The 27,261-nt window shown below is 65.1% G+C and overlaps 1 protein-coding gene across 2 annotated transcripts; it reads left to right on the top strand.

The window, feature by feature from the left end:
- Positions 1–360: 360 nt before the first annotated feature.
- On the top strand, positions 361–27,261 carry TPCN2 (two pore segment channel 2). 2 transcript variants are annotated; one of them, XM_066383661.1, is made up of 25 exons: positions 361–534; positions 3,549–3,613; positions 4,348–4,424; positions 4,855–5,032; positions 6,361–6,477; positions 10,238–10,344; positions 10,913–10,985; positions 11,432–11,531; positions 12,643–12,708; positions 13,095–13,159; positions 13,597–13,691; positions 14,216–14,297; positions 15,031–15,117; positions 17,379–17,498; positions 17,640–17,699; positions 17,938–18,066; positions 19,389–19,438; positions 21,107–21,206; positions 22,963–23,034; positions 24,272–24,348; positions 24,832–24,913; positions 24,988–25,070; positions 25,455–25,536; positions 25,921–26,018; positions 26,643–27,261. In XM_066383661.1, exons 1-25 carry the CDS (start codon positions 435–437, stop codon positions 26,719–26,721), a joined length of 2,244 nt encoding a protein of 747 aa, XP_066239758.1. In that variant the 5' UTR covers positions 361–434; the 3' UTR covers positions 26,722–27,261. The 2 variants fall into 2 exon arrangements, with proteins under 2 accessions (XP_066239758.1, XP_066239736.1); XM_066383639.1 differs by having other exon boundaries at positions 11,429–11,531.

Genomic DNA, 27,261 nt, shown 5'->3' with positions numbered 1-27,261 from the left:
GTCACCGCCACCTACTCAACACACATGCAAAACAGATTCCTTGGCCAGCCAAGCCCAGAGTTGCTGATTCAGTAGGTCTAGGAGGGCCCAGGAATTTGCATTTCTAACCAGTGCCGAGGTGCTGCTGACGCTGCAGGGCCCCGGGGACCATTCTCTGAGAACACACCTCCAGACACTAGGAGGTTCCTTAGGGCCCCTCCCAAGTGGAAGAAAGTTAAGCCCCAACCTCTCAGGGGAGGGGCGCTGTAGAAGCACGCCTCTTTAGACTAGAACTCCGTCCTCATTGGCTGGTAGCGAAGGACACCCCCTACGTCACAGTGCTGTTCGCTCCTCCTCCCGAACTCCATGGGCGGGGACAGTGCGCCTGCGCAGTGGAGCTCGGACGCTCTAGTTCTGAGCTTCTTTTGAGGGTCCCGGCAGTGCACGGCGATCCCATGGCGGAGTCGGAACCGCTCCTGAGCCGGGCCCGCGGCGGCAGTGGGCCCGACTGCCCGCCTGGCTTGCCCGCCTCCCGCAGTGTCCACGTCGGTCCTGGTAAGCGGCAGCCTGGGGAGGGGACCGGTCTGCGCGGGGTGGTTCGTGGGGGTCCCGCAGCCCTCGCCGTGTCGCTGCTGTCACGGAGGGCACGCCCCAGCTGGCCAGCCGAGATCCGAGGGGCCCGGGCAGCGCGGGGCACGAGGCCAGCCGCCTTCCGGATGGCGGGGCGCTGCGCCCTGCGACCCCGGTCCTGGTGCGGAGTTGGGGACGCTGGCGGTGGCGGAGGCGGTCGGGTGCTGCGGAGCCGTGTCTTTCCCGGACCAGTCGGGCGGAGAGGGCATCGCGGTCCTCGCTCGGCTCCCCCGGTCCAACAGCCCGGGGTAGCCAGCCCTCTGCAGCCGCCTTCGGAGTGCCGGGGGTGGACCCAGACCACGTGCTTTCCGTGGACCTCCTTGGTGATTCCTAGGAGGCAGCAGCTCCATTTCCCCCCGGTTCTTACAGGGACTTGGGGTGGGGGATGGGGGGAAACTGAGGCACAGAGAGGATCGTTCCCTTACCCAAGGTCACACAGCCAAGAAGTGGCCCAGGTGGGATTCGAACCCACCGACAGTGAACTTGCGAGTGCTTTTGCTCTACCTTCTCATTCCTGATCCCAGGAAGCTTCCCAGTGGCTGGTCCCCTTCAGCTTGGAGTGGGGGCAGGCCTCACGAGACTGGGCGGCTTCCTCCCTTCGCCCTCAGCATTTCCCTTCTGGCCTTCCTGTTTCCCCCGCAGAGAGATTGCTGAAGTTCAAGGAGACGGGAGGTCTGGGAGGGTGGAGCCCATCCATCCCTGAAGAGCCTCAGCCTGGTGTTACAGTTGAGGAAACTGAGGCTCAGAGAGTCTCCGGGACCTGCCCAAGGTCATAGCCCTGAGGTCCGGTGCTGCGCAGCTAGCCTCATGCAGGGCGCTCCTTTCCTCTGTCCGGGAGGGCTGGGCAGTGTGTGCCCACCCATGGAATATCACTGGTGGGTCTTGACAGGAGAGATGAGAACACTTAGAGGCCGAGGTGGTGGCCGGCCCGCCGGTCTCAGAGACTGTCCCTGGAAAGTTCTTCATCCAGCCTGTGCCAGGCCTCTCAAGGCTCTGGACAGGGACCCCTGGTGGCATTCAGGGGACACAGACGTTGTATCTGGAGGTCTGGATGCCTTTCTGTGCTGCCACTTCCTGGCAGTGACCTGGGCAGGTTGTCTAACTTCTCTGAGTCTCCATAAATGGAGCATAGTTACAGACGCTGCCCGGAGGGGCATTGAGTTTTCAGAGGGAATCCATGGAATGCCCACCACAGCACAGGGCCGGGCCAGCGTGGGAACGGCTACTGATGCCCGTTCTGGGGAGAGTCCCATGATCAGTGCAGGTCCCGGCAGATGAGATGAGACTGGCACTGTAGAGACAGGAGCCAGAGAGTGGGGCGGGCCTTTTGTACAGACGCTGTCGCCTCAGCACGGACTTCTGAAAATGTGAACAGCATCTCCCTGCCAGGCGGCTGCTCGGGTGGCAGTGGGGACTGAGAATGGCTCATTCAGTCTCTGCCCAGCTCTCCTTGCGTGCGTGGCTCCCAGATGGGGCCCTGTGTTCGGGATTGCGTGGTCCGCTGTCAGATTCTCCTACCAGCCAGGGTGGGGCATAGCTGCTGCTGGGTGTCTTGCTGACCCTAGTGAACCCTGAGGTCGGGTTCTTCTGCCTCAGCCCCACCTAATGGGCCACCGCCACAGACTGACCGTAGTAGTGGGTTTTTTTCTTCTCCTTACTCTTACTGGTTATGAAAAAGTTGGGGAACCTGGGTTTGCTATGCTATAAAAGGGGCTTTTTAATAGTAATAGTGATAGCAAATGTGATGGAGTTACCACACAGTAGCCTGTTTAGTCTGCCCATTAGTCTTGTGGCAGAGGGTCTTCGAGGAACTGAGGCACAGAGCGGTTAAGGGGCTTGCCCAGGGTTACATGGGGAGCTGGTTAGGTTGTGCAGCCCGGAGCCTGGAGCAAGAGGGGGTTTTAGACCCGGATGTTGGTTGGGCGGGAAGACTGGTCCAAGGCCGGGGTGGGATGCCATATACAGGCCGCTGTTGTCCTCTGTCCTCTGTCCCACCCCGACATTCCTACTTGCTATGGTCAGTGGGGGGTTGGGTGTGCTGACAGGCAGTTGCCCCCCCCAGGGCGATGAGCCCCTGGACCACCAAGGTGGAAGGCAGTGCTCCTGGGAGGGCTCACGCCCTGTGTAAGGGCTTGGGGGCCTTGGAGAGCTTGGCCTTCAAGGAGCCAAGTTCAGGATGAGTGACGGGGAGGGTACCGGGTGAGGAAGCAAGAGGAGAGGAGGCTGGTGCGCAGAGTGCCAGGCCGGGTGGAGCCTTTCTCCTGTAGCAGTGGGGTCCCTCGGACACTGTGGTATGCTCCTGAGGGTTTGTGACGGGGTCCCTCTGCTTTCTGCTGGATTGGAAAGGGAGGCTGCACAGCAGGGTGGGATGGGCCTTCCCGAGGTTTGGTGCCCCAAGGGCCTGGTGAGCTCAAGTGGCCGTACCGGAATTTTACAAACCAACCACCGAAAGCCAGGTGAGAGTGTTGGATGAGCGCCGGATAGTTCCCGGGGTGCTCAATACCATTGGCCCGTGATGGCTTGCCTGGGACTAAGCCCCTTCAGCTGTACCCCAGTCCAGGGCCTGGAGCGAACCTGGGCCCCTGGCCACCTGTCTCTTCTTGTCTTGGAAGCTATATACCCTTTGATCTCTCCAGGCTGAGATTCCATTTCTTCCCCCCCCTCCGGGATTTGGTCACGTGGGGCCCGAGCACCGTGTGTACAACAAAAAGACCCTTTACCCATTCAGACGCTGCCCCACCCAGGGCACAGCGGGTGGGCGGTGGGGTGGTCTTGTGGGCGGGGGCAGGCACGTGGCAGGGTGAAAGCCTTCTCCTTCAGGCGCCTTGGAAAAGAACAGAGCCACGTTCTTCCCTCCCTTGGTCTCTGTCATCCTGCAGCGGTGAGTGTCATGTGAACACGCTGTCTTCACCCAGCATGTTGGGTCTTTCTGCCCCCAGGTGCCGTGGCCGGGCGAGATCTATGCTTTGACCAGGCTGTGGTCTTTATCGAGGACGCCCTCCAGGTAGGCAGCGCCTGCTCCCGGTGGGCCTGGGCTTGTTCGGGGCTGTGGGGCTGGGTGACGGCTGCCCTGCCCGGACGGCCCCTTTCCTCCTCGCCGTTACGGGCCAAGGCTGAGGCTGGCAGGCGGCATGGTCATTGTGACCGATGACCGAGCTGAGTGCCGTCTCCTCCAGTCCTCCCGAAACGTGAGTGCTGGGGTCTCTTCTGAGTCCCCAGTCACTGGCTTTATCAATATGCTACCTACTGCACCCCAAGGCTCAGCCACCCCATCCCAGGTCCTGTCAGAGATGCCCCAGGATGACAAGACCAGCCCCTGCCTACAGGTGACATGCAGGCTGTCTTAGGGAAATAGAACATGGAAGTGGGCGGTGCCCATGTGTAGAATAAGCAGGTGGCATCCTGGGAGTGACACAGTTGAAGCCAGGGAGAGGGCGTGGGCCCGGCACAGAGGAGGCAGCCGGTGAGCACACAGAGGGCACAGCTGTGTGTTCAGAAAACGAGTGCCCTTCGTGGACCCCTGCCCGGGGGGCCTGGCTCTCGGGATGCTCTCCTCCCGGGCAAACCGTAAGCGTGGCACCGTGGGACAGGATGGAGCACCTTGCCCACATGCTGAGCTGCAGCTCGCCGGCAGCCCACAGCTTGTCTCCCTGCCACAGGCCGGCAGGCGGCTGGCTGCGCCTGAGGCCCCAAGGGGTTCCCCACTAAGGTTCCCCTTTGTGAACTGTTCCCTTCCAGTACCGCTCCATTCACCACCGCATGGACGCCGGGTCGATGTGGCTCTACCGACGGTATTACTCGCACGCGTGCCAGTGGTGAGGACGCGCACCTCCGGGTTGCGGGGTTCCCAGAGCCTGGCTGGTGGGGGCGGGGGGAGGCTGGCCTGGGTCCAGGTGGGCTCCCTGTCCCCATGCTGGAGAAGGTCCCGTCGCCCTCTTTCCTGGAAAGGAGCTGGCCCACGGACAGAAGGGCCTCTCTGGCGAGAGTTCCTTTCCAGAACACTCCGGTCACCCACGTCAACGGAGTTTCGACTCGGTTAGCGTGACCAGAGGTTAGCGTGACCAGAGGTTAGCGTGACCAGACCACGCAGGCACGAGTGGCCGCGGGGCAGGAAGTGCGGCTGCACCCTGGGGCCCGAGGCGGCAGTCTGCTGCTCTCTGGGTGGGCTGTTCCTCCTGCTGACGGCTCTCTGGCCTGCGGTGTGACTGGTTCTTACGCTGTGACCTGTTTCTGTCCCCTTCCCAGGATGCTGAGCTGCGTCATTTTCTTGATCCTGGCTCTGGCCTTCGTTGAGGCCCCTTCCTCGTTCACCAGCACCGCGGATGTCCGCTACCGCACGGCGCCCTGGGACCCGCCCTGCGGCCTGACGGAGAGCCTGGAGGTGCTCTGCCTGCTGGTCTTCGTGGCCGACCTCTCCGTGAAGGTGAGACGAGCGCCCGTCCAGCGCGGCTGCTGCTTCTCTGACTTAGTTTTGACGTCTCGGGAGCTGGCCGCGTTTTCTCCTGCCTGGCTCTCTGACCCGCTGGACGGAGGCCTGGGTTTCTTAGGGAATGCTGGGCCTTGAGGCAGAGACTGCGTCCCTCCCAGAGTGTAAACTGAGTCTGGGTGGGGCCGGCAAGGGCGCACAGCCTCAGAGGACCTCGGGAGAGGCCGAGGGTCGGACAGTGAGGAGACCCAGACCTGACAGGGGGGGACTGGTGGTCCGTCCCATGGCCCACCCTCCCGCCCCCGAGGAGCTGGCTGAGGGTGGACAGGGGTCTGTTTCCCACACAGCGCTGCCATGCGTCGGGCTCTGGATTCTGTCTGTGACCCGCGTCCTTCCAGCAGCTGGTGCTGGGTCCTGCCCACTCACAGAGCTGCTGAGCTGCGTGGGAGCCTCAGAGCCTGGAGACGCAGGGGCTGGGTCGTGCTGTGGGCCACGGCTCTGTCTGGGCTCCCAGTGTGGCCACTCCCTGCCCGCTGGGTCTGGGTCATGTGGTGCCTTTGGCTTGACTGGCAGTCCTGCTGTAGGAGGGGTGGGTCAGCCTTGGGGTGCTGACCGAGAGGGGCGTGGGTGTGGGTGTGTGGGTGTGACTGAGGGCCCCGGGCAGTTTCTTATTTCTTCTTTTCAGCCCATTCTGTGGTTCCAGGTCTTGGGGGGGGGGGATTTTAAACTGGAACTGAAACTGTTGAGAAGTTCACATTAGCATGTTTAGAATGGTTGGTCTATTTGTCTGGGAAGTCTCAAAAGGTGAACAGAGAGCAGGGTTTTGTCTGCAAGCCGGGACCTCTGAAGGCGCCAGTGAAGGCAGGAAGTGGCAGTTCGGCGAGGGCAGAGTCGGCGACAAGAGCCCACCCTCCCAGGCGACCTCGGCCTGGTGGCAAAGGCACATGCCCGCCCCCGTCAGCTCCGGTCTCTGCTTCCTGGTCCTCTCTGCAAGGAGGGCCGCGCCCCTGCGTGCTCCTGCACGAGCCGCATTGATGACTGGATGGGCAGAGCGCTGGGGAGGCGTCAGGGACGAGGAAGCGGCGCCCGGCTGTCAGGTGCCCGGCTCCAGGTCACTAGCTGCCTGAGCTCACCGGGGCGCTGGGCGGGGGCTCTCGAGTCATGCAGAGACCCCACTGCTCACCGAGGTGCTCCGTGCTCTGACCGCTCGGCCTCGCCCAGCCTTGCCGTGTGCACCGGCGGCCTTGTCTGGCCACTGGGCCGGCGTCTGCGTGGCCACTCGCCTACCGGCCCGCTCACCCGCTCACCCGCTGTCTCTCTTGCAGACCTACCTGGTTGGGTGGGCTCAGTTCCGGAAGAGCCTCTGGCTGCTGGCTTACCTCGTGGTGCTGGTCGTGTCTCTCATGGACTGGCTGGTGTCGCTGAGCCTCGTCTGTCAGGAGGTAGGTGGGGAGGTGGTTCCGAGGCGGAGCAGGGAGCTCCGGGCTGGCCGCAGCGTCTGGCCGCCCGGGTGAATGGGGGACAGGGGTCCCGAGGCCGTGTACCCATCCCGCCCACCGGCCCACTCCGCCCGCCCTGCAGAGCCCGTTGCGTAGGTGACCCTGAGGCCTGGAGCAGCACTGGGACCTGGGAGCACATTCCAGGGCCCCCGATTCCTGCCTCACTCCTCTCAGCCGAGTCCTTGACTGGCTGACTCCCTACGAAGGGCACCAGCCCAGGGCTCCCCCTAGCCGCACCCCCCAGCTCTGTGGCCCCAACCTTAGAAACCCCACGTGAGCTGGTGGCCCCGGCCTCTCGGGCGCGGTACCTTCCTCCCCCCTGGGGGCCCCTGGAAGCACCCACTCCGATCTGGTCGAGCAGAGCTGGGAAAAGCTGGTTTGGGGACATCCTTACCCGTCAGGGCTGGTCAGGACACTGAAGCCCAGAGGCTCACCAGGTGCTGTGTGGGGGACTGTAACAGAGGGACTTCAGCAGGTGTTGAGAAACGGAAGGGGCAACAGGGGGACCCAGCGGAACTCAGAGAGAGCTGCAGAAACGCCCCCCCTTTCCTGGGCTCCTGCAGTAGGACCTGCCCTCTGACCTCTGGGCAGGAGGGGGCACTGACCGGCTGGGGCTGGTGCGGCCGGCCTTGAGGCTCGATGAGATTGTTTCCGGGAGCACCAAGAGCAGGGGAGGCTGGTAGCCCCGGCACTGCAGGCACACAGGGGAAGTGAGAGGGGCCCCACCCCCTCCTCCTGCCTGCCGCCCTCCGGTGCCCCCACTGGCAGAGGGGAGGGGAGCTGCGGATGAAGGAGACAGGTCAGGGGTGGTCCCAGCATCTCACGTCCTCTCCTTCCCTGACTGGGTGCTGCCCTCCTTCCCTCAAAGGAAGAGCCCCCCCCCCCCCCAAGGCAACAGGGACCAGTGCAGCCTCTGCTGCTGGCTCTGTGTCTAACGTCTGTTACTCCAAGCCTCGCTTATGACCCCCCCCCCCCCGGTCCTTATGAAATCAGCAGGAGGAAAGTTGGTTAATATATACAAACGTGTGTTTATGTTGCTGCCGGTCCTGGGTCCTAACTGAAATTCACAACTTCCTCCTGCTCCCCACGCCTGTGCTCCTGGCCTGTCGGGAGTCTTGTCCTAGTGGGGCACCCATACTCTCTCCTGAGGGGCCTGGGTCCTCGGTGGTCCCGCCTTTTGGATTACTGGATTTTTCTGGTAGTTTTGCCTATTGGATGTGCCTGGGTAGGTCCCTGCCGGAGACGCCCCGCCCTTGCCCCTCTGCACGGTAGCGCCCCCATCCGTCCTTGGTCATTGGAACTGTCCCCCCTGCCGGCTCCCAGCCCCTTGTCATGAACACTTCTGCTGTGTCCCTGGTGGACGCATCCCCTTAGAAACGGGCAGTTCCTGACCAGTGGCCTGGAGCTGCGGGCTGGGAGGGGAAGTGTTGTAACACCTGCCCCCCTGCACTGCTGGGCCGTCGGGGGACTGTGGGCGAGGGGTCGCGGAATGGCGAGTGAGTGCCGTGAGCTGTGCCCTGGTCTGCCGCGGCGTTGGTCCCAAGGCTCGGATGGTGGTCCTGGGAGAGGCCGCTGGGGCAGGGCCGGTCAGTGGGAACTCTCCCGGGCGTTGGGGACTCTCGTGGAGGTCTGGGGGCCTCTGACCTGCTTGAGTCCAGTCTCACGTCCAGGTCTACCCGATGGACCCTCGTCCGCCCCCAGCTTGTGGCTGAGTGGGTCGGGTCACATGTGGGCTGCTGGTCACGCGATGGCCATGGTCCTGGCTCTGCTGTGGCTGCTTCCCACAGGACACTAGTTGTCAGTAGGTTAGTTGGTGGCTTTTCCCCGAAGCCCTGGGACCTGGGCTGCAGTTCTCAGGGTGGCCTTGCCAGGGCTCAGCGGGCTCTGGGCTGGATCCTCCATGCGGGTGAGCCACGTGGTCGCACCCTCCCCTTTGTAAGGGCTGCGTGTCCCTGCATCTGAGCCCCGACATGGCCTCAGTGCCGGGAAGCCCTCGGGGGTTGGGTCACTGTGTCTGGGGGAGCGCCACTCTGGTCCGTGTCTGACCACAGCCACGGGTTTGAGACCCTGGGGGGTCCCGGCGGGACCATCTGCTCCTGCTTGGCCTGGAGGACTCCTGGGCTGGGCCCTAGACGGGAGCTTGCAGGCCATGGCAGCGAGCAGATAGTGGGGGAACGGGTGTCCATTACTGCTCTGTCCTTGGCCTGGTGGTGCTGTGCCGGGCGCTGGGGCCCTTCTGCAGCGGAGGGGTGCAGCCCAGGGCGGGGCGGGGGGTCCTCGGGATGGGCCTTCTGTGGGCGTTCCGGAGGGCCGGCCGTGCGCAGGTGTGGGCGTTCCGGAGGGCCGGCCGTGCGCAGGTGTGGGCGTTCCGGAGGGCCGGCCGTGCGCGGGTGTGGGCGTTCCGGAGGGCCGGCCGTGCGCGGGTGTGGGCGTTCCGGAGGGCCGGCCGTGCGCGGGTGTGGGCGTTCCGGAGGGCCGGCCTTGCGCAGGTGTGGGCGTTCCGGAGGGCCGGCCGTGCGCGGGTGTGGGCGTTCCGGAGGGCCGGCCGTGCGCGGGTGTGGGCGTTCCGGAGGGCCGGCCTTGCGCAGGTGTGGCCGGGCCCCTGTGCCGAAGGCCTCTCCCGACCGGGTGTGTAACGGATCTGGGAGTGCCCAGGGGAGGGACCCAGGGAGTGCTTGAGGAGGTGGCTCGGACACCCAGACGGCAGGGATGGGCGCAGCCAGCCAGCTGAGGTCACTGGTGGGCCGCGTGCTGTTCCGGCGCAGGGTGAGGGGCGGCCCGGGGCGCGGCTGGAGTGGGTCTCCAGGCAGCCCTGCGCTCTTGGGCAGGGGGGTGACACGGCTGCCCATGTTCTAAGACCAGACGCCCCGTAGGATGTGAGTCCAGGGCTGAGAGCTTGGACTAGAGATTGAACTTGGGAGTCCAGAGCATGAGCGCGGTCCTGACAACCACAGGTCACCAGGGCGTGAGGCCAGAGCGCGGGGAGGCGGAGGCTCGGGTCCGGCGGGGAGGAAATGGCCCACGGCGCTGGGTGGAGGGAGAGACGTTGTCCGTGCTCAGTGCCAGGGGACCGAAGGCATCGTGGGCTCTGAGGCCTGCACGTCACCATGCGTGGGCAGAGCGCCCTGGGCAGGAGGACTGACTGGCTGGGACAGGGGCAGGGACACGTGGGGTAAGGGAAGGGCGAGTGTCACTTTTGTGTGAGTGGAAGGTGTTGGAACTTGCGGTGTTGATCGTGAAAGAGGGAGGAAGGGTGTCAGAGGGAGCCCTTGGCAGGCTGGGGGTCCTGGGGGGTGGCGGGGGCTCAGGGCCCTTTGGTTCTGATGGGGGGTGAGAGGGCGTGTGTGCCTGTGTAGAATGTGTGTATGTCTTTGCTTGTGTGTAGAGCATTGCGTGTGTGTGTGTGTGTGTGGAGGGGGTGTGTGTGTGCACACCGGGAGGGTGCAGACTTCCTGCACAGCCTGCTTCTCTGAGGGAGGGTGAGGCCAGAGCCAGAGAAGCGGGTGGGGGGAGGGAGGCTGCGGGGATAGGGGCGTGGCATAGCCTCCCCGGGGCGGGGACAGCCCCGGGGTCCCGTATCCTGGACAGTGAGGATGTCGTGAGTGTGAAGCCGGGGCCGTGACCAGGAGCTGGGGAGCAGCTGAGCCGTGTGCCCACCTTGGGTGGCAGGTGTGGGGGGCCTTCAGTGCCCCGTCTCTTCCAGCCCCTGCGCGTCCGCCGGCTCCTGCGGCCCTTCTTCCTGCTGCAGAACTCCTCCATGATGAAGAAGACGCTCAAGTGCATCCAGTGGTCGCTGCCGGAGATGGCCAGGTGGGCTCTGGGCCGGCTCTCCTGCCGCTGTGGGGGCACCTGGGGCTCCCGGGCCTGGTCCGCGGTCGGGGGGGGGGGCCCGCTGGGCGCTTTGTCCCTCTGGCCCCTCCTCTGGCTGCTGTGGGTGGTCAGGCACCCTCGCTCCTGGTCCTGGCAGCCCTCGGCCAGGCGCAGCCCAGACAGCTGCCGAGTCCTGCGGTGCCCCCTCCCTCCGGCTCTTTCCGTTTCACCCCGGCTGTCCGCTTGTCCCCCAGACCCCTCCCCAGTGGCTCATGTAGCTGACCCCTCACCGTCCAGCCCTGGTGGATGGAACTGGGCTTTCCCCTCCGAGTCCCTGGGGTCCCTTGGATCCCCGGGACATGCCCCTGGGCTGGGGATTGTCCCTGCCAAAGGAAGAGGCTCAGCGAGGGCAGGGCCCCATGGCTGGGCACACGGCAGGCTGTGCGGCAGAGGAAGGGGCCCCCCAGGGCTGGTGCGGGGAGCTCCCTGGGTGGCCGGGTCCCGGAACCCCAGCCTGTTTGGCACTTGGGCGTCTTCGCGGTGCTGAGCGCCGCTGTCCACCCTCCAGTGTCGTGCTGCTGCTGGTTCTCCACCTCTGCGTCTTCACCATGTTCGGGATGCTGCTCTTCACGGGCGAGAAGGTACCAGCCTGTCCGCCCTGCGCTGTCTGCTCGGCTCGGCCAAGGGGCTGGCCCTCTGTTAATCGGCCTCATGGGAACTCACGGGGCAGTTGTTGGGCCAGCAGAGAGGGGGACCACCTGCCCTCCTCACGCCAGGGTCCAGGTGTCTTTCTTCAAATGGCCATGGTGTCCCACTCCTCCCGTGAGGGTGCGCGTCACCCGGGCCTCCTGGGCTCATGGATTGCTCTGCCTCTGCCTGCCCCTCCCCCCTCCCCAATCACTGTCTGGCTTTGAGCTCAGAGCCTGCAGGGAAATGACAGGCAGACGTGAGGTGGGGTGGCTGAGCCCACCACAGTGGGTGGCCCTTGCCTGGTCTGGTCCGGGACCGGGCGTTCTGCCGGCCTACGGCCTTAGATGGCGGGGAGGCCCGCTGGGCTCCTCAGAGCGGCCACATCTGTTCTCAGCAGGACGATGGGCAGGACAGGGAGAGGCTGACCTACTTCCGCAACCTGCCCGAGTCGCTGACGTCGCTCCTGGTGCTGCTGACCACCGCCAACAACCCCGACGGTGCGTGAGCCCTGGGCCGGACCTGGGCTGGGGGTGGCGAGCGGGGCGGGGCCGGGAGGGTGGGTTATGCTGAGCCCACACAGCCCAGCAGGGTCTGAGGCCTCCACTTAGCAGCTGGACAAACTGGGTGACCTTGGGGTCCCTCCCTCCTGCCCTTCCTTCCTTTCTCGCACCCCCCTTTTAAAATTCATTGATTTTCGAGAGAAAGGAAGGGAGATAGGAACATCAGTCGGTTGTTCCACTTATTTATGCATGCATCGGTTGATTCTTGTGTGGGCCCTGACCGGGGATCGAACTTGCAGCCTTGGTGTATCTGGATGATGCCCTAACCCACTGAGCTACCCGGCCAGGGCCCTTTTTCCTTCGTAACTACCGTCCTTTTTTCTTCCCTTTTTCTCTTACTTTCTCGCTCCTGCTTTTTTCCTCTGTTCCCTCTGTCTCCTCTTTCCCCTTCTCTCCTGATTCCTCTGAGAAGCTAAACATGAACAGTGTTGTTTAAGCGGTGACAAGAGGACTGTGTGCAGGGGGTTCCCTTGGTGGTCTCCTGTGAGGCCCGACCGTGTCCCCAGCTATGGGGTATGGCTCAGCAGCAGTGTGTATGAGGCGCTGGGGTCCTGGGTGGCCATGACGCTCGCTTTGGGTGGCCGATGGGGCCTCCGTCTGCTCGGGCCAGGGCGGTGGCCAGGATGGGTCCCATAGTCCTCTAAGGCTTCTGTGTGGCCTGGCCGCTGGGCTGGTGTTTTTCATCTTTGGGCTCAGGATGGTCACTGGCCACAGAGACCTTCCCTGGAGGGCAGCCCTTGGCTTCCACGCCCAGAGCTATGCAGCGGGACCCTGAGCACTGTCCCCTCGATCCCGAGAGTCCCGGCGAGTCACTCTGTGGGGAGTGGTCGCAGGGAGGGAGGCAGATGCCAGCTCAGCGTCAGGGATGAGCGCCCAGAAAGGTGGTGAGCTCCCCGGGACCAGGGCTGTGCGAGCAGAGAGGCATGAGGCTGGGCTTGGGACCGGGTGGCCTCCCAGCTGTGGAGAAGGCAAAGGGTGTCGGTCACGCAGGAGTGGGACCAGCGCTGAGGCTGTAAGCGTGCTTCCGTCTCCCCGATTCCTTTCTCAGTGATGGTTCCGGCGTATTCCAAGAACCGGGCGTACGCCATCTTCTTCATCCTCTTCACCCTGATAGGTGAGTCCAGGCAGCTCTGTGGGGGTCCCTCGGGGTCAGATTCTGTCCCCTGTGGCAGGATCGCGAATGCTCAGGGACCCTGTGACTGTGACCTTACTGTGGTCCACTCCATGGTTTGCAGTCTGTGACCCCTGATGACCTCTGTCCTCAGCGGCCTCGGCTGGGCAGGCCTGGCGGAACTGGCGTGTGTAGACGAGGACAGGGAGCCGGGGTGAGGGACGCGCCCAGGTCCCACTCCCTGCTCCGGGACGTCACCCGCCCTTGTTGCTAGCACCCCCCGGGTCTGCTGTGTCTGTGTGACCCTCTGTGCACTGGGCCCGGGCCCTGGCCCTAGGCCCCCGAAGCTGCTGCTCCCCACTGACCGCGGTGGCTTTTTCCTCTTGAAGGAAGCTTGTTTTTGATGAACCTGCTGACGGCCATCATCTACAATCAGTTCCGGGGCTACTTGCTGGTGAGCCAAGTGGCCGGAGCTGAGGAGTCTGGCCGGGAGGGCCGTGGCCGGTCAGGCGTCCGTCCGGGGTGGGGTGGGTGGGGTCCACAGTGATCTCTGCACTGCCCTCTGGCTCCCTCTTGTGGATGTGCGGGGGGCTGTGTCACATCCTGCTCCCCACCTGTCAGAGACGGTCCCCAGGGCCACGCAAGGGTTCCTTCCCTTGCCACCCTTCCTTTAAACGGACCCCACACCCTCTGCATGGGGGAGCCGGCACCCCGAGGACACTGAGAGGGAGCGCAGGCCCCAGCGAGGGGCGCGGCCGGTGGCTGTCGAGCTCCTTCCTGCAGAAACCGTCCTGGGAGTCCGTGACGCTTCCTCGGACGCCCGACGCCAGGGCGGGGGGCTGCTCCCGGGCTGGGGGTGGGCCGGGCCGCTCAGAGGCACCCTCCTTGCAGAAATCAGTGCAGGCCTCTCTGTTCCGGAAGCGGCTGGGGATCCGGGCCGCCTACGAGATCCTGTACACAGTGGAGGGGGAGGCCCACGCGCGGGGGTGAGTGCCGGGGCTCCGGGACCCCCTTTCCCTGGGTCAGTGCCGCTGCCAGCTGGGGGGTGGGCCATGGTGGTCATCAGGTGCTTGGGAAGGGCCACTGTGCCGTCACGAGCTGGTGCGTCCCCTGCTCCTGCCGTTCCTGGACCTGAGTTAACGCCTTTGTCCGTGTGGCCCCTGTGGCCCTGGGCTGTGAGGGGCTTGGTGGCTCTGCCTGTTCACCCACCAGCACCCTTCTCTTCCCTCGCCCTTAAATCGGGTGTCGGGAACAGAGGAACCCGGCCACGTCTCCACTCGGCCCCTGGTCTGGGGGGGTGTCCGTGTGGAAGGCTCCAGTCCTGGCTGGGCGTGGCACCTGTGGTCTCGGGTGTTAGACGGCGGGGTGGTGTGAGGCGCCCGTGGTCAGCTCCTCCTGTGGAGGCCCTGGTCACCGTCCAGGGCCATGCAGTTCGGGACAGAGGTCGGGGTGACCGCGGGCACTGAGGTGGTAGGCTTGTCACTGGGGCGTGGGTGTTTTTTCCCCACAGAGTTGGGGTGAAGGCCCAGGACCTCCTGCAGGTGCTTCAGAAGGTCCAGGTGGACAGTCCCCACAAGCAGGCCATCATGGAGGTATCAGTCCCCGGCCTCCCCAGTTCCCCGGCCTCCCCGGCCTCCCTGACCTCCCCGGTCACTCCGATCCCCCGACTTCCTCCATCACCCCGACCTCCTCCACCTCCCCGGTCTCCCCCGGCCTCCCCGGTCTCCCCCGGCCTCCCCGGTCTCCCCGTCTCCCCGGTCTCCCCCGGTCTCCCCCGGCCTCCCCGGTCTCCCCCGGCCTCCCCGGTCTCCCCGCCTCCCCGGTCTCCCCGCCTCCCCGGTCTCCCCCGGTCTCCCCGGTCTCCCCGCCTCCCCGGTCTCCCGGCCTCCCCGGTCTCCCCCGGTCTCCCCGGCCTCCCCGGTCTCCCGGCCTCCCCGGTCTCCCCGGTCTCCCCGGCCTCCCCGTCTCCCCGGTCTCCCGGCCTCCCCGGTCTCCCCGCCTCCCCGGTCTCCCGGCCTCCCCGGTCTCCCCGGTCTCCCGGCCTCCCCGGTCTCCCCGTCTCCCCGGTCTCCCCCGGTCTCCCCCGGCCTCCCCGGTCTCCCCCGGCCTCCCGGCCTCCTCCACCTCCCCGGCCTCCCCAGTCTCCCCGCCTCCCCGGCCTCCCCCGGCCTCCCCGGCCTGTGCTGCTGGCCTCCTCTGGTGGTCACTTGAGAACAGCTGGGGCTGGGCCAGTCCGGGTGGAGCTGGGGCGGCCCACCCTCCGGCTCTGGGCTCTTCCTGTCCTCGGCCGGGCTGGCCCCGCTGACCTGTGTCTCTGCTTTGCAGAAGGTGTGCTCCTATGGTGGTGGCCTGCTGTCAGCTGACGAGTTTCAGAAACTCTTCAATGAATTTGACAAAACCGTGCCAAAAGAGGTAACCGCAGCCAGACGAGCATCCCCCCTCCGGGGCCGGGGCTCCCCAGGGTCAGCGGGGGAGTTTGCAGTGTCTGTGGGTGTCGGCCACCTGGGTGACTTAGGCACCAGTGCCAGGACAGGCCTGCCCAGGGATTCTGGCCCCTAGGATGGCCGGTGGGGACGGAGGGGGTTGGCTGTTGGAAACTGGGTGGGTTTGACTGACCCTGTGAAATTCACAGAGGAGCCTTCCAAGTGGCTTTCTCTGTTTCCCTGACAAACTCTTGCCTTCTTCCCGAGTCCCTCCCTGGGAGGTCCCTGAGTTTGTCTCCAGCCTTGCTCTTCTGTCCTGACACTGATTTGTAAAGTCACCAGGTGGGTCTCGGCATGCAGCTCACACTGTGCAGAAGGCCCACGGCCTCTGTCTCATGTCGTGGTTTTCTGGGGGGGGGGGTGTGTGTGGTGGCAGAGCTGCTGGGGGACAGTTGAGGGCACAGGCCGTGTGGGGGCAGGGGAGGGGGCTGCTGTTCCCGCTGCTCAGTCTTGAGAGAAGGGATGAGGGCGGAGGTGGAGTTCGCCGCCTCCTGGCTGGACTCCTCACAGCTCGGTGTTCCTGACGAGCCAGCTCAGCTGCAGTAACACGTGCCGCGGTCTGGGGTGGCTTCGCCAGCTGGATGCATTATCCCTCCGTCCTGGAGGCTGGAAGAAAGTCTGAGATTGGGTGTCGGCCAGGCCGGCTCCTCCGGAGGCCTCTGTCCCGGGCGTGTAGATGGCCGTCCTCTCCCCGTGTCCCCAGGTGTGGTCCCTAGTGTGTCTGTGTACTGAGCTCTCCTTACAAGGACTCCAGTCCTTGGTGTGGTGACACCCTCCTCCCCCATGTGCTGATGGCAGGGGGCAGGCCGGCGCCGACCAGCGCGCCCTCCCGAGGCGTCTCTCCCGTGTCCTCCACCGAGGAAGCCTGACTTGGGCTCACGGCGTGGCGGAGTGGGCGGTGTGTGTGGGGGGGCCTGGGGGCCGTAAGTGCCGGGTAGCACAGACAGCGGGGGTCCCGCTCAGAGGAGCCACGCTGTTTGTCGCAGGCTCGGTGTCTGTGACCTGCAGTTGCAGGCGTCTCTGTGAACCTGGAGAAACACTCCGTTCTGACGGCGACACGCGGTGACGTGACTTTCACTCTGCCGCAGTGTCTCCTGGGACTTTCCGTGTCCGTGAGGATGAGGTGTTCTCTCTCCGCCTCTCTGATACAGTGGCCGTGGGTCACGTTGGGCTGCTGAGCCCCTGAGGTGGGAGTGTGGTGAAGAGCACCGGTGTTTGACTTGGTGTGATGTAAATTAAATAGCCAGTGCACTCAGTGGCCCTGCAGGGGACAGCCGGGTGTGGACACACTCAGGCCATGTCACCGCTGTGTCCACGTCTCTCCGAGGCACGTTAGGGTGTCTCCCCTGTTTGCTGTCACGCTCGGAGCTGCAGTGATCGACCGGCGCCTCTCCCGAGGGTTTGGACGTCCGCGTTTATTGCACATCGTCCCCCATCCCTTCCCACTCCTCTCTGTCCACGGTGTCCTTGTGTCTGTGCCAGGCTTTCCTAGTTTCAGCATATTTTTTTATCTGTATTTTTGCACACAACACTTTTTCTTTTGAGTGAGAGGAGGGAAGATAGGCAGACTCCTGAATGTGCCCCGACCGGGATCCACCCGGCAACCCCTATCTGGGGCTGCTGCTTGCAACTGAGCTACTTTTAGCACCTGAGGCAGAGGCCCCAAGGAGCCATTCTTAGTGCCCGGGGCTGATGTGCTTGAATCAATTGAGCCGTGGCTGTGGGAGGAGAGGAGAGAGAGAGAGAGAAAGGGAAGGGGTAGGAGTGGAGAAGCAGATAGGCACTTCTCCTGTGTGCCCTGAGTGGGAATCGAACCTGGGACTTCCACACACCACATCGATGCTCTACTGCTGAGCCAACCGGCCAGGGCCACGACACACTTTGCACATTGTGGTAAATGCTTTGCGCACACTTCAGAGAACTGCTTGCTGTTCCCTCACGGTTTCCGTGCACTGTCGGGAGCCGTTCAGGTTATTTCTGCCCCGCTGGTGGTGCTGTAAGGACTGTGATGATGTCTCTGTGCGTGAAACCGTTTCTGGGTTTGAGGTGATTTCCTTGGGCCGGATAGACTGGGGTAGGAGCTCAGGTAGAGAAATGCTGAACCCCACAGTAACAGGGTACGGGCCTTGCGGGGCTCCCAGTGGCGGCGGCCGCTGCTGGCCCCGTCTCTAAGCTGCGTTCTCTTCCCAGCACCCGCTGCAGCCCGAGTACCGGTCCCCGTTCCTGCGGACCGCCCAGTTCCTCTTTGGCCACCGCTACTTTGACTACCTGGGGAACTTCGTCGTCCTGGCGAACCTCGTGTCCATTTGTGTGAGTGTGGGCGGGTCCCCTGGCCGGGGGGCAGGGGGTGGTGGTGCCTGGTCTCCTGCCCGTCCTCCCGACTGTGGCCTCCTTGTGAGCGGGCGCGGCGCTGGGCCGGGCTGGCGAGCCCCTTCCTCTCTGGTTCTGCAGGTGTTCCTGGTGGTGGATGCAGACATCCTGCCCCAGTACCGAGACGACTTCGTCCTGGGGGTGAGCTCTGGGACCGCCCAGCGGTCTGGCCTCTGCCGGGGTGACAGGAGACAACCCTGGGTCTGCTGGGAGGCACGGCTCTTCTAGCGCCGAGCGACTCGTTCTCCCACGGGGACGGCGGAGGGGGGGTCGTGGAGAGAAAGAGGCTGAGCGGCAGCACGTGGCCGGCGCGGGGGGGGGGGGGCAGGGAGGCCAGGGGCTCTGGGACTGAACGCCGGGCACCTGTCGGCCCTTCCAGATCCTCAACTGCGTCTTCATCCTGTACTACCTGGCGGAGATGCTGCTCAAGGTGTTCGCGCTGGGCCTGCTGGGGTACCTGTCCTATCCCAGCAACCTGTTCGACGGCCTCCTCACCGTCATCCTGCTGGTAAGGTCTGGCACGGCCGGGCGCCGGCTCTCCAGTGGGTGGTGCCCGCACGGGCTTTGTACTGTGTCCACACTGGGCTGCCCCCGAGGACAGGGCCACAGAACCGGGCTGCTGCCTCCAGGGGCCAGGGGGCGGGCTCTCCCCAGTGAGCTGCGTGGGTGTGGGGGGGGGGCGGGGGGGGGGGGCACAGGAGCCGGGCCTCCTGCCTCCAGGGGCCAGGGGGCGGGCTCTCCCCAGCGAGCTGCGTGGGTGTGTGTGGGGGTGCGGGGGGCCACAGGAACTGGGCCTCCTGCCTCCAGGGGCCAGGGGGCGGGCTCTCCCCAGCGAGCTGCGTGGGTGTGTGTGGGGGGGCGGGGGGGGGGCACAGGAGCCGGGGCTGCTGCCTCCAGGGGCCAGGGGGCGGGCTCTCCCCAGCGAGCTGCGTGGGTGTGTGTGGGGGGTGCGGGGGGCCACAGGAACCGGGGCTGCTGCCTCCAGGGGCCAGGGGGCGGGCTCTCCCCAGCGAGCTGCGTGGGTGTGGGGGGGGGGGCGGGGGGGGGGGGGGGCACAGGAACCGGGGCTGCTGCGTCCAGGGGCCAGGGGGCGGGCTCTCCCCAGCGAGCTGCGTGGGTGTGTGTGGGGGTGCGGGGGGCCACAGGAACCGGGGCTGCTGCCTCCAGGGGCCAGGGGGCGGGCTCTCCCCAGCGAGCTGAGTAGGTGTGTGTGGGGGTGCGGGGGGCTACAGGAGTTCCTGCAGCACCTGAGCCCGGAGGGGTCGGAGCAGGGGGCCCCTTGATGGAACCTGCAGCCTCACTGGTCACCCCAGTCTCCGGCACAGCCTCCGATGCCACTAAGGACAGTGGGACCTTGACATGGTGGGGCGGGTCCTCAGGCACTAGGTGTCCGTGGGGTATGTCCCATATCCTCCTGAGAGCCGGCGGTGGGAACAAGGGGTCACGCCGTGTGTCACAGCAGCGGTCTGGGTGTGACACGTGTTCATGTTTGCTGACGAGATCCCTGGACCCTGTGGGACAGGAGCGAAGGTCATTCTTTTGGCCTGTTTTTGATCAAGTGGCTTCTCCCTCACCTGGGACTCGGCCACCCCGGGCCGAGCACGGGCCCTGATTTCCGAGACCAGAGTGTCTTTCTCAGCCACAGGAAGTCCCTACATTTGGAACCAACCCATGGTGGGGGTGGGGGTGGGGCAAGGGCTGGCTCTGATCTCTCCCGAAACCCTCCTTAGAGGGAACATGCTCGCTGGGGTGACCGGGCTCTGTCCTTCACCCGGAAGCCGCGGGGTTAGCCGTGCTGTAGCGGGGCCTTCTTTTCTTTTGTGATTCAAGGTTTTGGAGATCTCAACTCTGGCTGTGTACCGCTTCCCACACCGGGGCTGGTATGTGACTGAAGAACCCAGGGCGGCTGCAGCCACCCACACACGCCCGCGAGCGCCCCGGGGAAGGGTGTCCTGCGGCTGCCCGGCCTGCCTGCTCGCTCGCTCGCTTGGGCTGCGGGGACTGCAGGGTGGAACGCCCGGTGGTTAAGGAAGGGGGCTGATCGGAGCTCTGCTGACCCCCCCCGTCCCCCCCCCCCCGTCCCCCTGCCGGGCTTCTCTGGCTTCTCCTAACTTGCCTTCAGAACACAGTTCCCAGAGCGGTGACGGGAGCTGTCAGGGTGTCCCAGTGGGCCCAGCCCCCAGCACTGGGCGTGAACCTGGCCCAGGTGGACTGGGGTGCAGCAGAAGGCCGCCGCCCGCGCTGGGTGACCCGAGGGCACTGGCGTTGGAAGTCCTGTGGCTGGGTCAGCACTGGGCGTGAACCTGGCCCAGGTGGACTGGGGTGCAGCAGAAGGCCGCCGCCCGCGCTGGGTGACCCGAGGGCACTGGCGTTGGAAGTCCTGTGGCTGGGTCTGGGCACCCGTGTTGCGCCCGGTGAGGTGACGGGCGGGGCTCAGCTCTCACGCCGCTGGTTGAGCCCCGGTGCTCCTGGTGGTGGCCGCAGAGAGGGATGGACGTTGGGGCCGGGATCCCAGGACATCTTGCCGTGCAGCTCGTGGCCACCATCGGGTCGTGCTGCCCGGAACACGGCTGCCCCAGCTAGCATGCTGTGGCCTCGGGCCCTCCTGGCCCTGGTGGGTGGGCGTTGCCGGTGGGTGCCTTCATCTTAGCTGGGCAGCTGGGACAGCTCCACTCAGGGAGTGGGGTGTGGGCTCACGCTGGTCGGGGTCAGCTCTGTGGGAGCCGCGGGCGGGGTTTATCTTGAGAGACAGGTGGCCCTGGCGCAGTGCTTGGTGGCCGAGGGGCTGGGGCCCGGCCTTAGGGGCGGTGACGCTGCCGGCCACACGTCTGTGGGGCCAGCTCTCCTGTGTCTAAAGTGCACTTTCATCTGAGAATTATGGCGCTGACATTCTAGCTGGGAATGGACTTACATTCAAATAGAAATGAGGGCAGGGTGAGGCCACAAGGGACACCAAGGGGCTGGACAGGGACAGGACAGGGTTAGAGGGTGGGGGACAGGGGATAGGATTAGAGGAAGGAGTCAGGGAATAGGACATGTGGTTAAGGGTTGGGATGAGTTTGGGCTGGTGGGCAAGGGAGAGGGTCACGAGTCAGAAGACAGGGAGAGGAAGGGGTCAGGAGATGAGGTCAGAGGGAGGGGTCAGGGAGTCGGATACGTGAATAGGGGTTGTAGGTTAGAGATGGGGTCAGGGGGCCAAGCCTGCCGGATCTGCTGGGGCCTCCAGGGTCTGGAACGTCAGCGGTGTCCTGTGTAGATGGAGGGCCAGCTAGTCCCATGTCCCTGTGAGGGGCCGTGCTGTGTAAGGTGCCATGACCAGTGCCACCCTGGGGAGGCGAGTGCGGGCCCCAGGTTCTGTCCTTCGGCCACCACGGACGGAGGGCTTCGAGCCCGTGCTGGCTTCGGGCCGAGTTCCCGTCGGTCCCCTCGCTCTCTGCCTCCTTGCGCTGCGCTGGCCTCTCTCTCTCTGTCTGTCGGCCACGTGAGTCCCGGCTTCTCGCTGCTGGCCTCCCCGGCCCCTCCCGACCATGTCCTGCGTGTCTGTCCAGGAAGCCAGAGATGCAGGGCCTGCTGTCGCTGTGGGACATGCTCCGCCTGGTGAACATGCTCATCGTGTTCCGGTTCCTGCGCATCATCCCCAGCATGAAGGTCGGTGGGCGTGCCGCCCGCCCTCGCCACCTGCCCTGCGCTCTGCTCACAGTGCTCCTCGTTCCCGGGAAGGGGAGAGCCGGGCGGGGGGCTCGGGCGCCGGGCCAGCACGGCGGGGCTGCTGCCAGGCCCTCGGCCAGCCGCAGGGGGAGCCTCGAGCTCCTCGGGGACCTGGCTGTGTGCGGACTGTGCCTCCCGGTGCCCGCAGGCTCCAGAAGGGCCCTTAGTGGCCACTGGTGACGAGGGGCAGAGGCGGGCTGGACGGCACTGCTCACTTCCCGGGCTGGTGCAGGAGGGGCTCGTGACCACCTCCGAGCTCGGTTCCTCGCCTGTGCCCATTGGGGTGCTGTCACCCCTGGAGGGCAGTGGGAGGTGGTCGGATCTCAGGCCAGCCCCTCCTATATGGAGGCAGGCTTCATTTTCCTAAGAACTTTTTAGGAGAAAAGACCTGAGGACGTCAGACCCTGGGTTGAGTGCAGGCCCTTTCCGGCACACACCCTCCTCCCTGCCAGGCTGTCGTCTGTCCCACCGGGGTCCCCCACACACACCATCCTCCCTGCCAGGCTGTTGTCTGTCCCACCGGGGTCCCCCGCACACCCTCCTCCCTGCCAGGCTCTCGTCTGTCCCACCGGGGTCCCCCACGCACACCCTCCTCCCTGCCAGGCTGTGGTCTGTCCCACCGGGGTCCCCCGCACACCCTCCTCCCTGCCAGGCTCTCGTCTGTCCCACCGGGGTCCCCCACACACACCCTCCTCCCTGCCAGGCTGTGGTCTGTCCCACCGGGGTCCCCCACGCACACCCTCCTCCCTGCCAGGCTGTCGTCTGTCCCACCGGGGTCCCCCACACACACCATCCTCCCTGCCAGGCTGTTGTCTGTCCCACCGGGGTCCCTGTGACTCAGCTCAGGCCCTGGGCGCAGGTGGGGGCTGTGCTGAAGCCTCTGAGCACGCCGCACACCTGCACCTGTGACCACACACAAGTAAACACTAGTCATACATGTGCACACTAACCACACACATAATAAGTCACATACATGCACACAACACAACCACCCACATATGAATACTCATGTAATTGATCATACATCATCACAGACGTGACTATACATGTACACATCTAGCAGTTTGTATACACATAACCATAACACAATCATGTAACGCACATACATGTAACCACATACATGTATGTACCCAATGCACACAACTATGTACACAGGAAAGTTGCATGCACGCACCCCACACATGCACACAAGCATATGTACACACATGCACACGTGTACATTCACGTGCACAGTCCTATGCGCGTATGCACACACACTGGCTTCCACCTGCTAGCATCAGCGTTACGACGTTCTGATAGACCCGGTGGTGTGTGAGGGGGCGGCCTGCACCCCAGGTTCCTGGCTGTGTCTCTGAGGCCCCTTTCTCAGTCTCGGTCCCGAGGGGCTGACCTGGAAGCCCCCAGACCAGAGCAGCTGACCCAGACTCAGCAGGCGGGTGGGTGGTGGGCGTGTCCTGCACACGGGGCTTCCCCACAGGGACTTGGGAACCAGACCCTCCTACAGGCTGGGTGGGGGAGGGGAAGTGTCGGGTGGGTGTGTGCGAGTGTGAGTGTGAAGGGGAGGCTGTGCGGTGTGTGTACAGCTGTGTGGGTTGGGGTTAACTCGCCTGCCTTCCCGGGGGAGGGTGGTGGGCAGGGGTGGTGCCCCTCAGCCGGACCAGAGGGACTCAGGGCTCTGCTCTCTTTCCGTCCTCAGCTGATGGCTGTGGTGGCCAGCACCATTCTGAGCCTGGTCAGAAACATGCGGGCTTTCGGCGGGATCCTGGTGGTGAGTCTGCCCTCCGGCACGGGCCAGGGTGTGGGCGCTGAGCGGGAGCTGGCCGCTCTGGAGGGGGCGGGGAGTCTGCCCTCCCGCGCGGGCCAGGGCGTGGGCGCTGAGTGGGATCCTGGTGGTGAGTCTGCCCTCCGGCACGGGCCAGGGTGTGGGCGCTGAGCGGGAGCTGGCCGCTCTGGAGGGGGCGGGGCCTGTGAGGGCGGCCGCAGGTGTGCAGGTGCGAGAGGCATGGGCCAGGCCAGGAGGCCACAGCGTCCCCTCTGTGCCAGAGAACCTTCGGTCACTGTCACATCCCTCCTGTTCCTGGGCTATGGGTCACCTTGAAAACTGATGACAAAAAAAAGTGTAGGAGACACCAGGGGCCCCAGGTGACGTGTTGGTCAGCTCTCTTCTTTTCAGGGGGGATTTCAGGACCTCCCTCACAGAAAGGCGGTGCCCCCGCCCCCAGGGGCAACCTGCCCCGGAGGTGCTGTGGGCTCAGCCCTGGCCCAGCCTGTCAGGGCCAGGAGCGGGTGGGGGCCCTGGTGCTGCCCCAGGCACAAGGCCCAGTGGCCGGAGGCACGGTGACACAGGCAAGAGCTAGAGAGCTTTTGTCCTTTATTTTGAACAGCATCTTGGGGGGTGGGGAGCCTCCTGGGAGGGGAGCCCCTGTACTCTGGGTTGTGACTGGATGCTAGAAATTCAACATTGCTGCTTCGGGTACTACCCCCCCCCCAACACCCCTATTCGCACATCAGAGGAAACTGAGGCCTCGGGCTGGGTTAGCCTAGCCTGGGACCAACCCTTCACCAACCCCCCCGGGACATGAGGGACAGGCCAGGGGCGACTGGCTCTCTTGGATGCCCCCTGGTGGATATGGGGAGCGTGGTGGGACTTCCTCCTGGAGAAGCCACCATCCCCACCCTTCCCTGGGACCGGCTTCTCGCCCTGTTGTTAGTGGGGTCCTCACCCCTGTCCCTGCCACACCTGTCCTGGAGGAGGGGCACGCAGCCTTGTCCTCTCCCTGGGCTCCAGTTTATCTTTGTCCCCCCTGTGGTGGCTCCTCTCCTCCTCTCCTCCAGCCTCTGGGGCAGGTCCAGGATGGGGTGCCTGGGAGCAGAGCCCCCGTGTTCCCAGCGTGTGGGGGGTGTACAGCGCCCATGGTGGGGGGACCTGGCCAGGCTGGGGACCCTCCCAGGCCAGGCAGGCTCTGGTCCGTCTGATGGCGGTGCTGAGCGGCTGACCCTTCCAGGTCGTGTACTACGTCTTTGCCATCGTGGGCATCAGCCTGTTCCGGGGCGCCATCGTGGCCCCTCCTGGAAACAGCAGGTGGGAGGGGTCACAGGTGCCAAAGGCACGCTGAGGGGGTGTGGGGGTGGTGCGGGGGCGGGGGCCTCAGCCGCTGTGCAGGTCAGCTTCCCGGGACGGGCCCGCTTCCTTCTTCTCCTTGCTCCCCGCCCGGCCCTCTTCTCCCCACCCCTAGACCTCCCGTCCTAGAGTCTGTGCAGTGTTCCCCAGGTTAGCTCACAGCAGCCCTCGCCCCGAGTCGGCCCTCGAGGCCAGGCCCTGTGCTGCTGGTGGAGGGGGAGAGGGGGTGGGCAGTGGAGAGCTGACCGCAGCCCCGGAGCTCCAGGAGGCACCTCCCCCGCCACTCTCCTGTGCCCACAGCCCGGGCCTCCCCGTGGCCCTCTCAGAACCCCGGAGGTTGGGGGACATTTCTCCTCTTGCCCATTTCCCTGGGGCGGGGGCGGGGGCTGAGAGGGCCGCACGCTGTGCTCGTCCCGCCCGCTCTGACCGCTGGCCTGTCCCCAGCCTGGCCCCTGACAATGGCTCCGTCCCCTGCGGGAGCTACGAGCAGCTGGAGTACTACGCCAACAACTTCGACGACTTTGCGGTGAGCCCCGCCCCTGGGCCCCGCCCCGGCCTTCCCTACCTCCTGCCCCCCTGGATAATGTCCGCTGCCCACAGGCCGCCCTGGTCACGCTGTGGAACGTGATGGTGGTGAACAACTGGCAGGTGTTCCTGGACGCCTATGGGCGCTACTCAGGCCCGTGAGTGAGCCGCCCCGCGCTCCCCGCCCCCCATTGTTGTAGGGGGGGTGGGAGGGTGCGCTCCCTTCCCCCATCGTTGCTGTGGGGGGCGGTGGGAGGGGCCTAGGCCCTGGGGAACTCGCAGTCCGGGGGCTCTTCTGAGGGGACTGGCCTAGGGTTGGGGGCACTGGCCTAGAGTTGGGGAGTCAGGTGGGGGAGCTGAGTGGCGCTCAGCCAGGAGCTCAGACCAGCCCAGGGGAGGGTCCTGGGTTCCAGCCCCAGCTCCGCCTCTCATCGGCGCTCCTGCCTGGAGACCTGTCCCAGACGCTCTGTGGCGGCCGTGTTTCTGGAACGATCTCACCGCGCTCACAGTGGGCCCGGGGCGGGTCTCCTTGTCCTGTGCAGGTGGTCGAAGATCTATTTTGTGTTGTGGTGGCTGGTGTCCTCTGTCATCTGGGTCAACCTGTTTCTGGCTCTGATTCTGGAGGTACGGAGACCCCGGCCCGCCCGCCTGGACCTGGCTGGGAGTCGGGCTGGGCTGGGGTGGCCCTGAGCTCTGCTCCGTCCCCCCGCGGGGCTCAGCGCAGCTCCCCTGGTTGCTGGGAGGATCCTAGAACGCCCCTGACTTCTGACCTGTGGGCGTTCTCAGCCGGGGCTGGGACCGGAGGAGCTTTGGGGAAGGGCTGTTGGAGTGCGGCTTGGGCGCCTGGTTCCTGCAGGGGCTGGTGGCCTTGCTGGCCCTGGACGAGGGTGTCCGGGTGAGCTCCCCGCCTCCCGGCAGTGGATGCCAGGCTGGGGTGGGGCGAGGCTGGTTTCCTGCAGGGCCGGCGCCCACGCCCACTGGCCTCCTTCCTCCCCTCCCACTCATCAGAACTTCCTTCACAAGTGGGACCGCCGAGGTCACGTGCAGGCGCTCCCCAGGAGCCTGGAGACCACCCGGGAGATAACCACTATGGATCTCTTATTCAGGTGTGTGGGTGGGAGGAGCCTCCGTTTGACCCTTGGGCGAGGAGGGTGGGGTGGAGAGGCAGGAAGCTGGTCGCGAATGTCTTCTGTGACGGCGACACCCCTACACGCCCCGGGCCCTGGCCTCGCTCCTGCCGTGCTCCTGCCGTGCTCGGACCTGGGGTCGGCGTGAACTCCACCCTGTCCCCGTGTTCATCATCACATTTGAGGAAACATCCTTCAGGGTCTGTTCGTCTCCAGGTGGATGTGGGCAGGTCGCCCGAGGAAACCTTCCCGTTTCTCTCCGTGGAAATTGTTCCTCTACTAGTGCAGAAGGGTGACAGTCATCGTAGGGACAGCCCAGCTCCGGGCAGCCTGGTCTCCCTCGTGGGCTCTGGCTGCCCTGTCACCGCTGTGCTGTGTCCAGCGCCAGCGACCCACCTGGGCTTTTAAGGGTGCACACACACGTACCGAAGATGTGTCTGAGTCCCCGGTCATTGGTCCTAGCCATGCCCCTGTCTCCGAGGGTGTCCTGCACAGGGGACACGGACAGACGTGGCTTCCCCAAGCTCTGCGCGCTCGCTTCTCTGGAAGGGCCCGGCTTCCTGTCCACCCCGAACCCCACACACCTTCTCCCCGCGTCTGCAGGGATGTGCTGGAGGAGCCGACGGAGGAGGAGCTGATGGAGAAGCTGAAACACCACCACCACCTGCAGCTGTGCAGGTGACGTCCGGGGGCGCCTTCCTGGCTGCGGCTGTGGATGGCGAGGCCGCCCCGGGGACCGCGGCCCGAAGGAGACTCTGCCTGGGACAGAGCCACTCCGCCCACCCGAGGCTGCGACAGAACCCGGGTCCCCGTGCACTGCCGAGCGGAACCGTCAGCAGTCTCTTCCTGAAGTGTCTCGGGATGGCGGGCGCTCCGGGCAGTGGCCACGCCACGCCACTTGCCTATGTGAGCTGCTTTTACTTGTCTTAAGTGCGGAAAGAGGGTGAGCCCACGGGGACCTTTGAGACGGTTCCGACAAGCAGGAAGCAGCGGCCTCCCCTCGTGCCCTGTGATTTCCGTGGTGCCTTCGCTGCTGGCGGCTCAGGGACCAGAGGCCCCCGTGGGGCCCGCAGAGGCCGGCTGGCAGCTCTCTGGGACGTTAGGTTTGGGATCGTGGTGGTCTCACGTGACGTGAACCTTGACTATTTTATTATTGTGTGAATGTGATGGGCTGTGTTTCTTTATGGGTCAGGATGCTAATATCAATGAGTCTTTCAAAGAA

Source organism: Saccopteryx leptura, chromosome 1, assembly GCF_036850995.1.
Source record: "Saccopteryx leptura isolate mSacLep1 chromosome 1, mSacLep1_pri_phased_curated, whole genome shotgun sequence".
In the NCBI taxonomy this organism is placed as follows: Eukaryota; Metazoa; Chordata; class Mammalia; order Chiroptera; family Emballonuridae; genus Saccopteryx; species Saccopteryx leptura.
The sequence above is the reverse complement of the archived record's forward strand: the minus strand, read 5'-3'. Positions and strand labels throughout refer to the sequence as shown.

Bases quoted from the DNA above. Each gene is read 5' to 3' on its own strand.
- TPCN2 (XM_066383639.1), top strand. From the start codon at position 435: ATGGCGGAGTCGGAACCGCTCCTGAGCCGGGCCCGCGGCGGCAGTGGG. The intron at 6,478-10,237 runs GTAGGTGGGGAG...CGTCTCTTCCAG, and splicing joins TGAGCCTCGTCTGTCAGGAG to CCCCTGCGCGTCCGCCGGCT. The intron at 15,118-17,378 runs GTAACCGCAGCC...TTCTCTTCCCAG, and splicing joins ACAAAACCGTGCCAAAAGAG to CACCCGCTGCAGCCCGAGTA.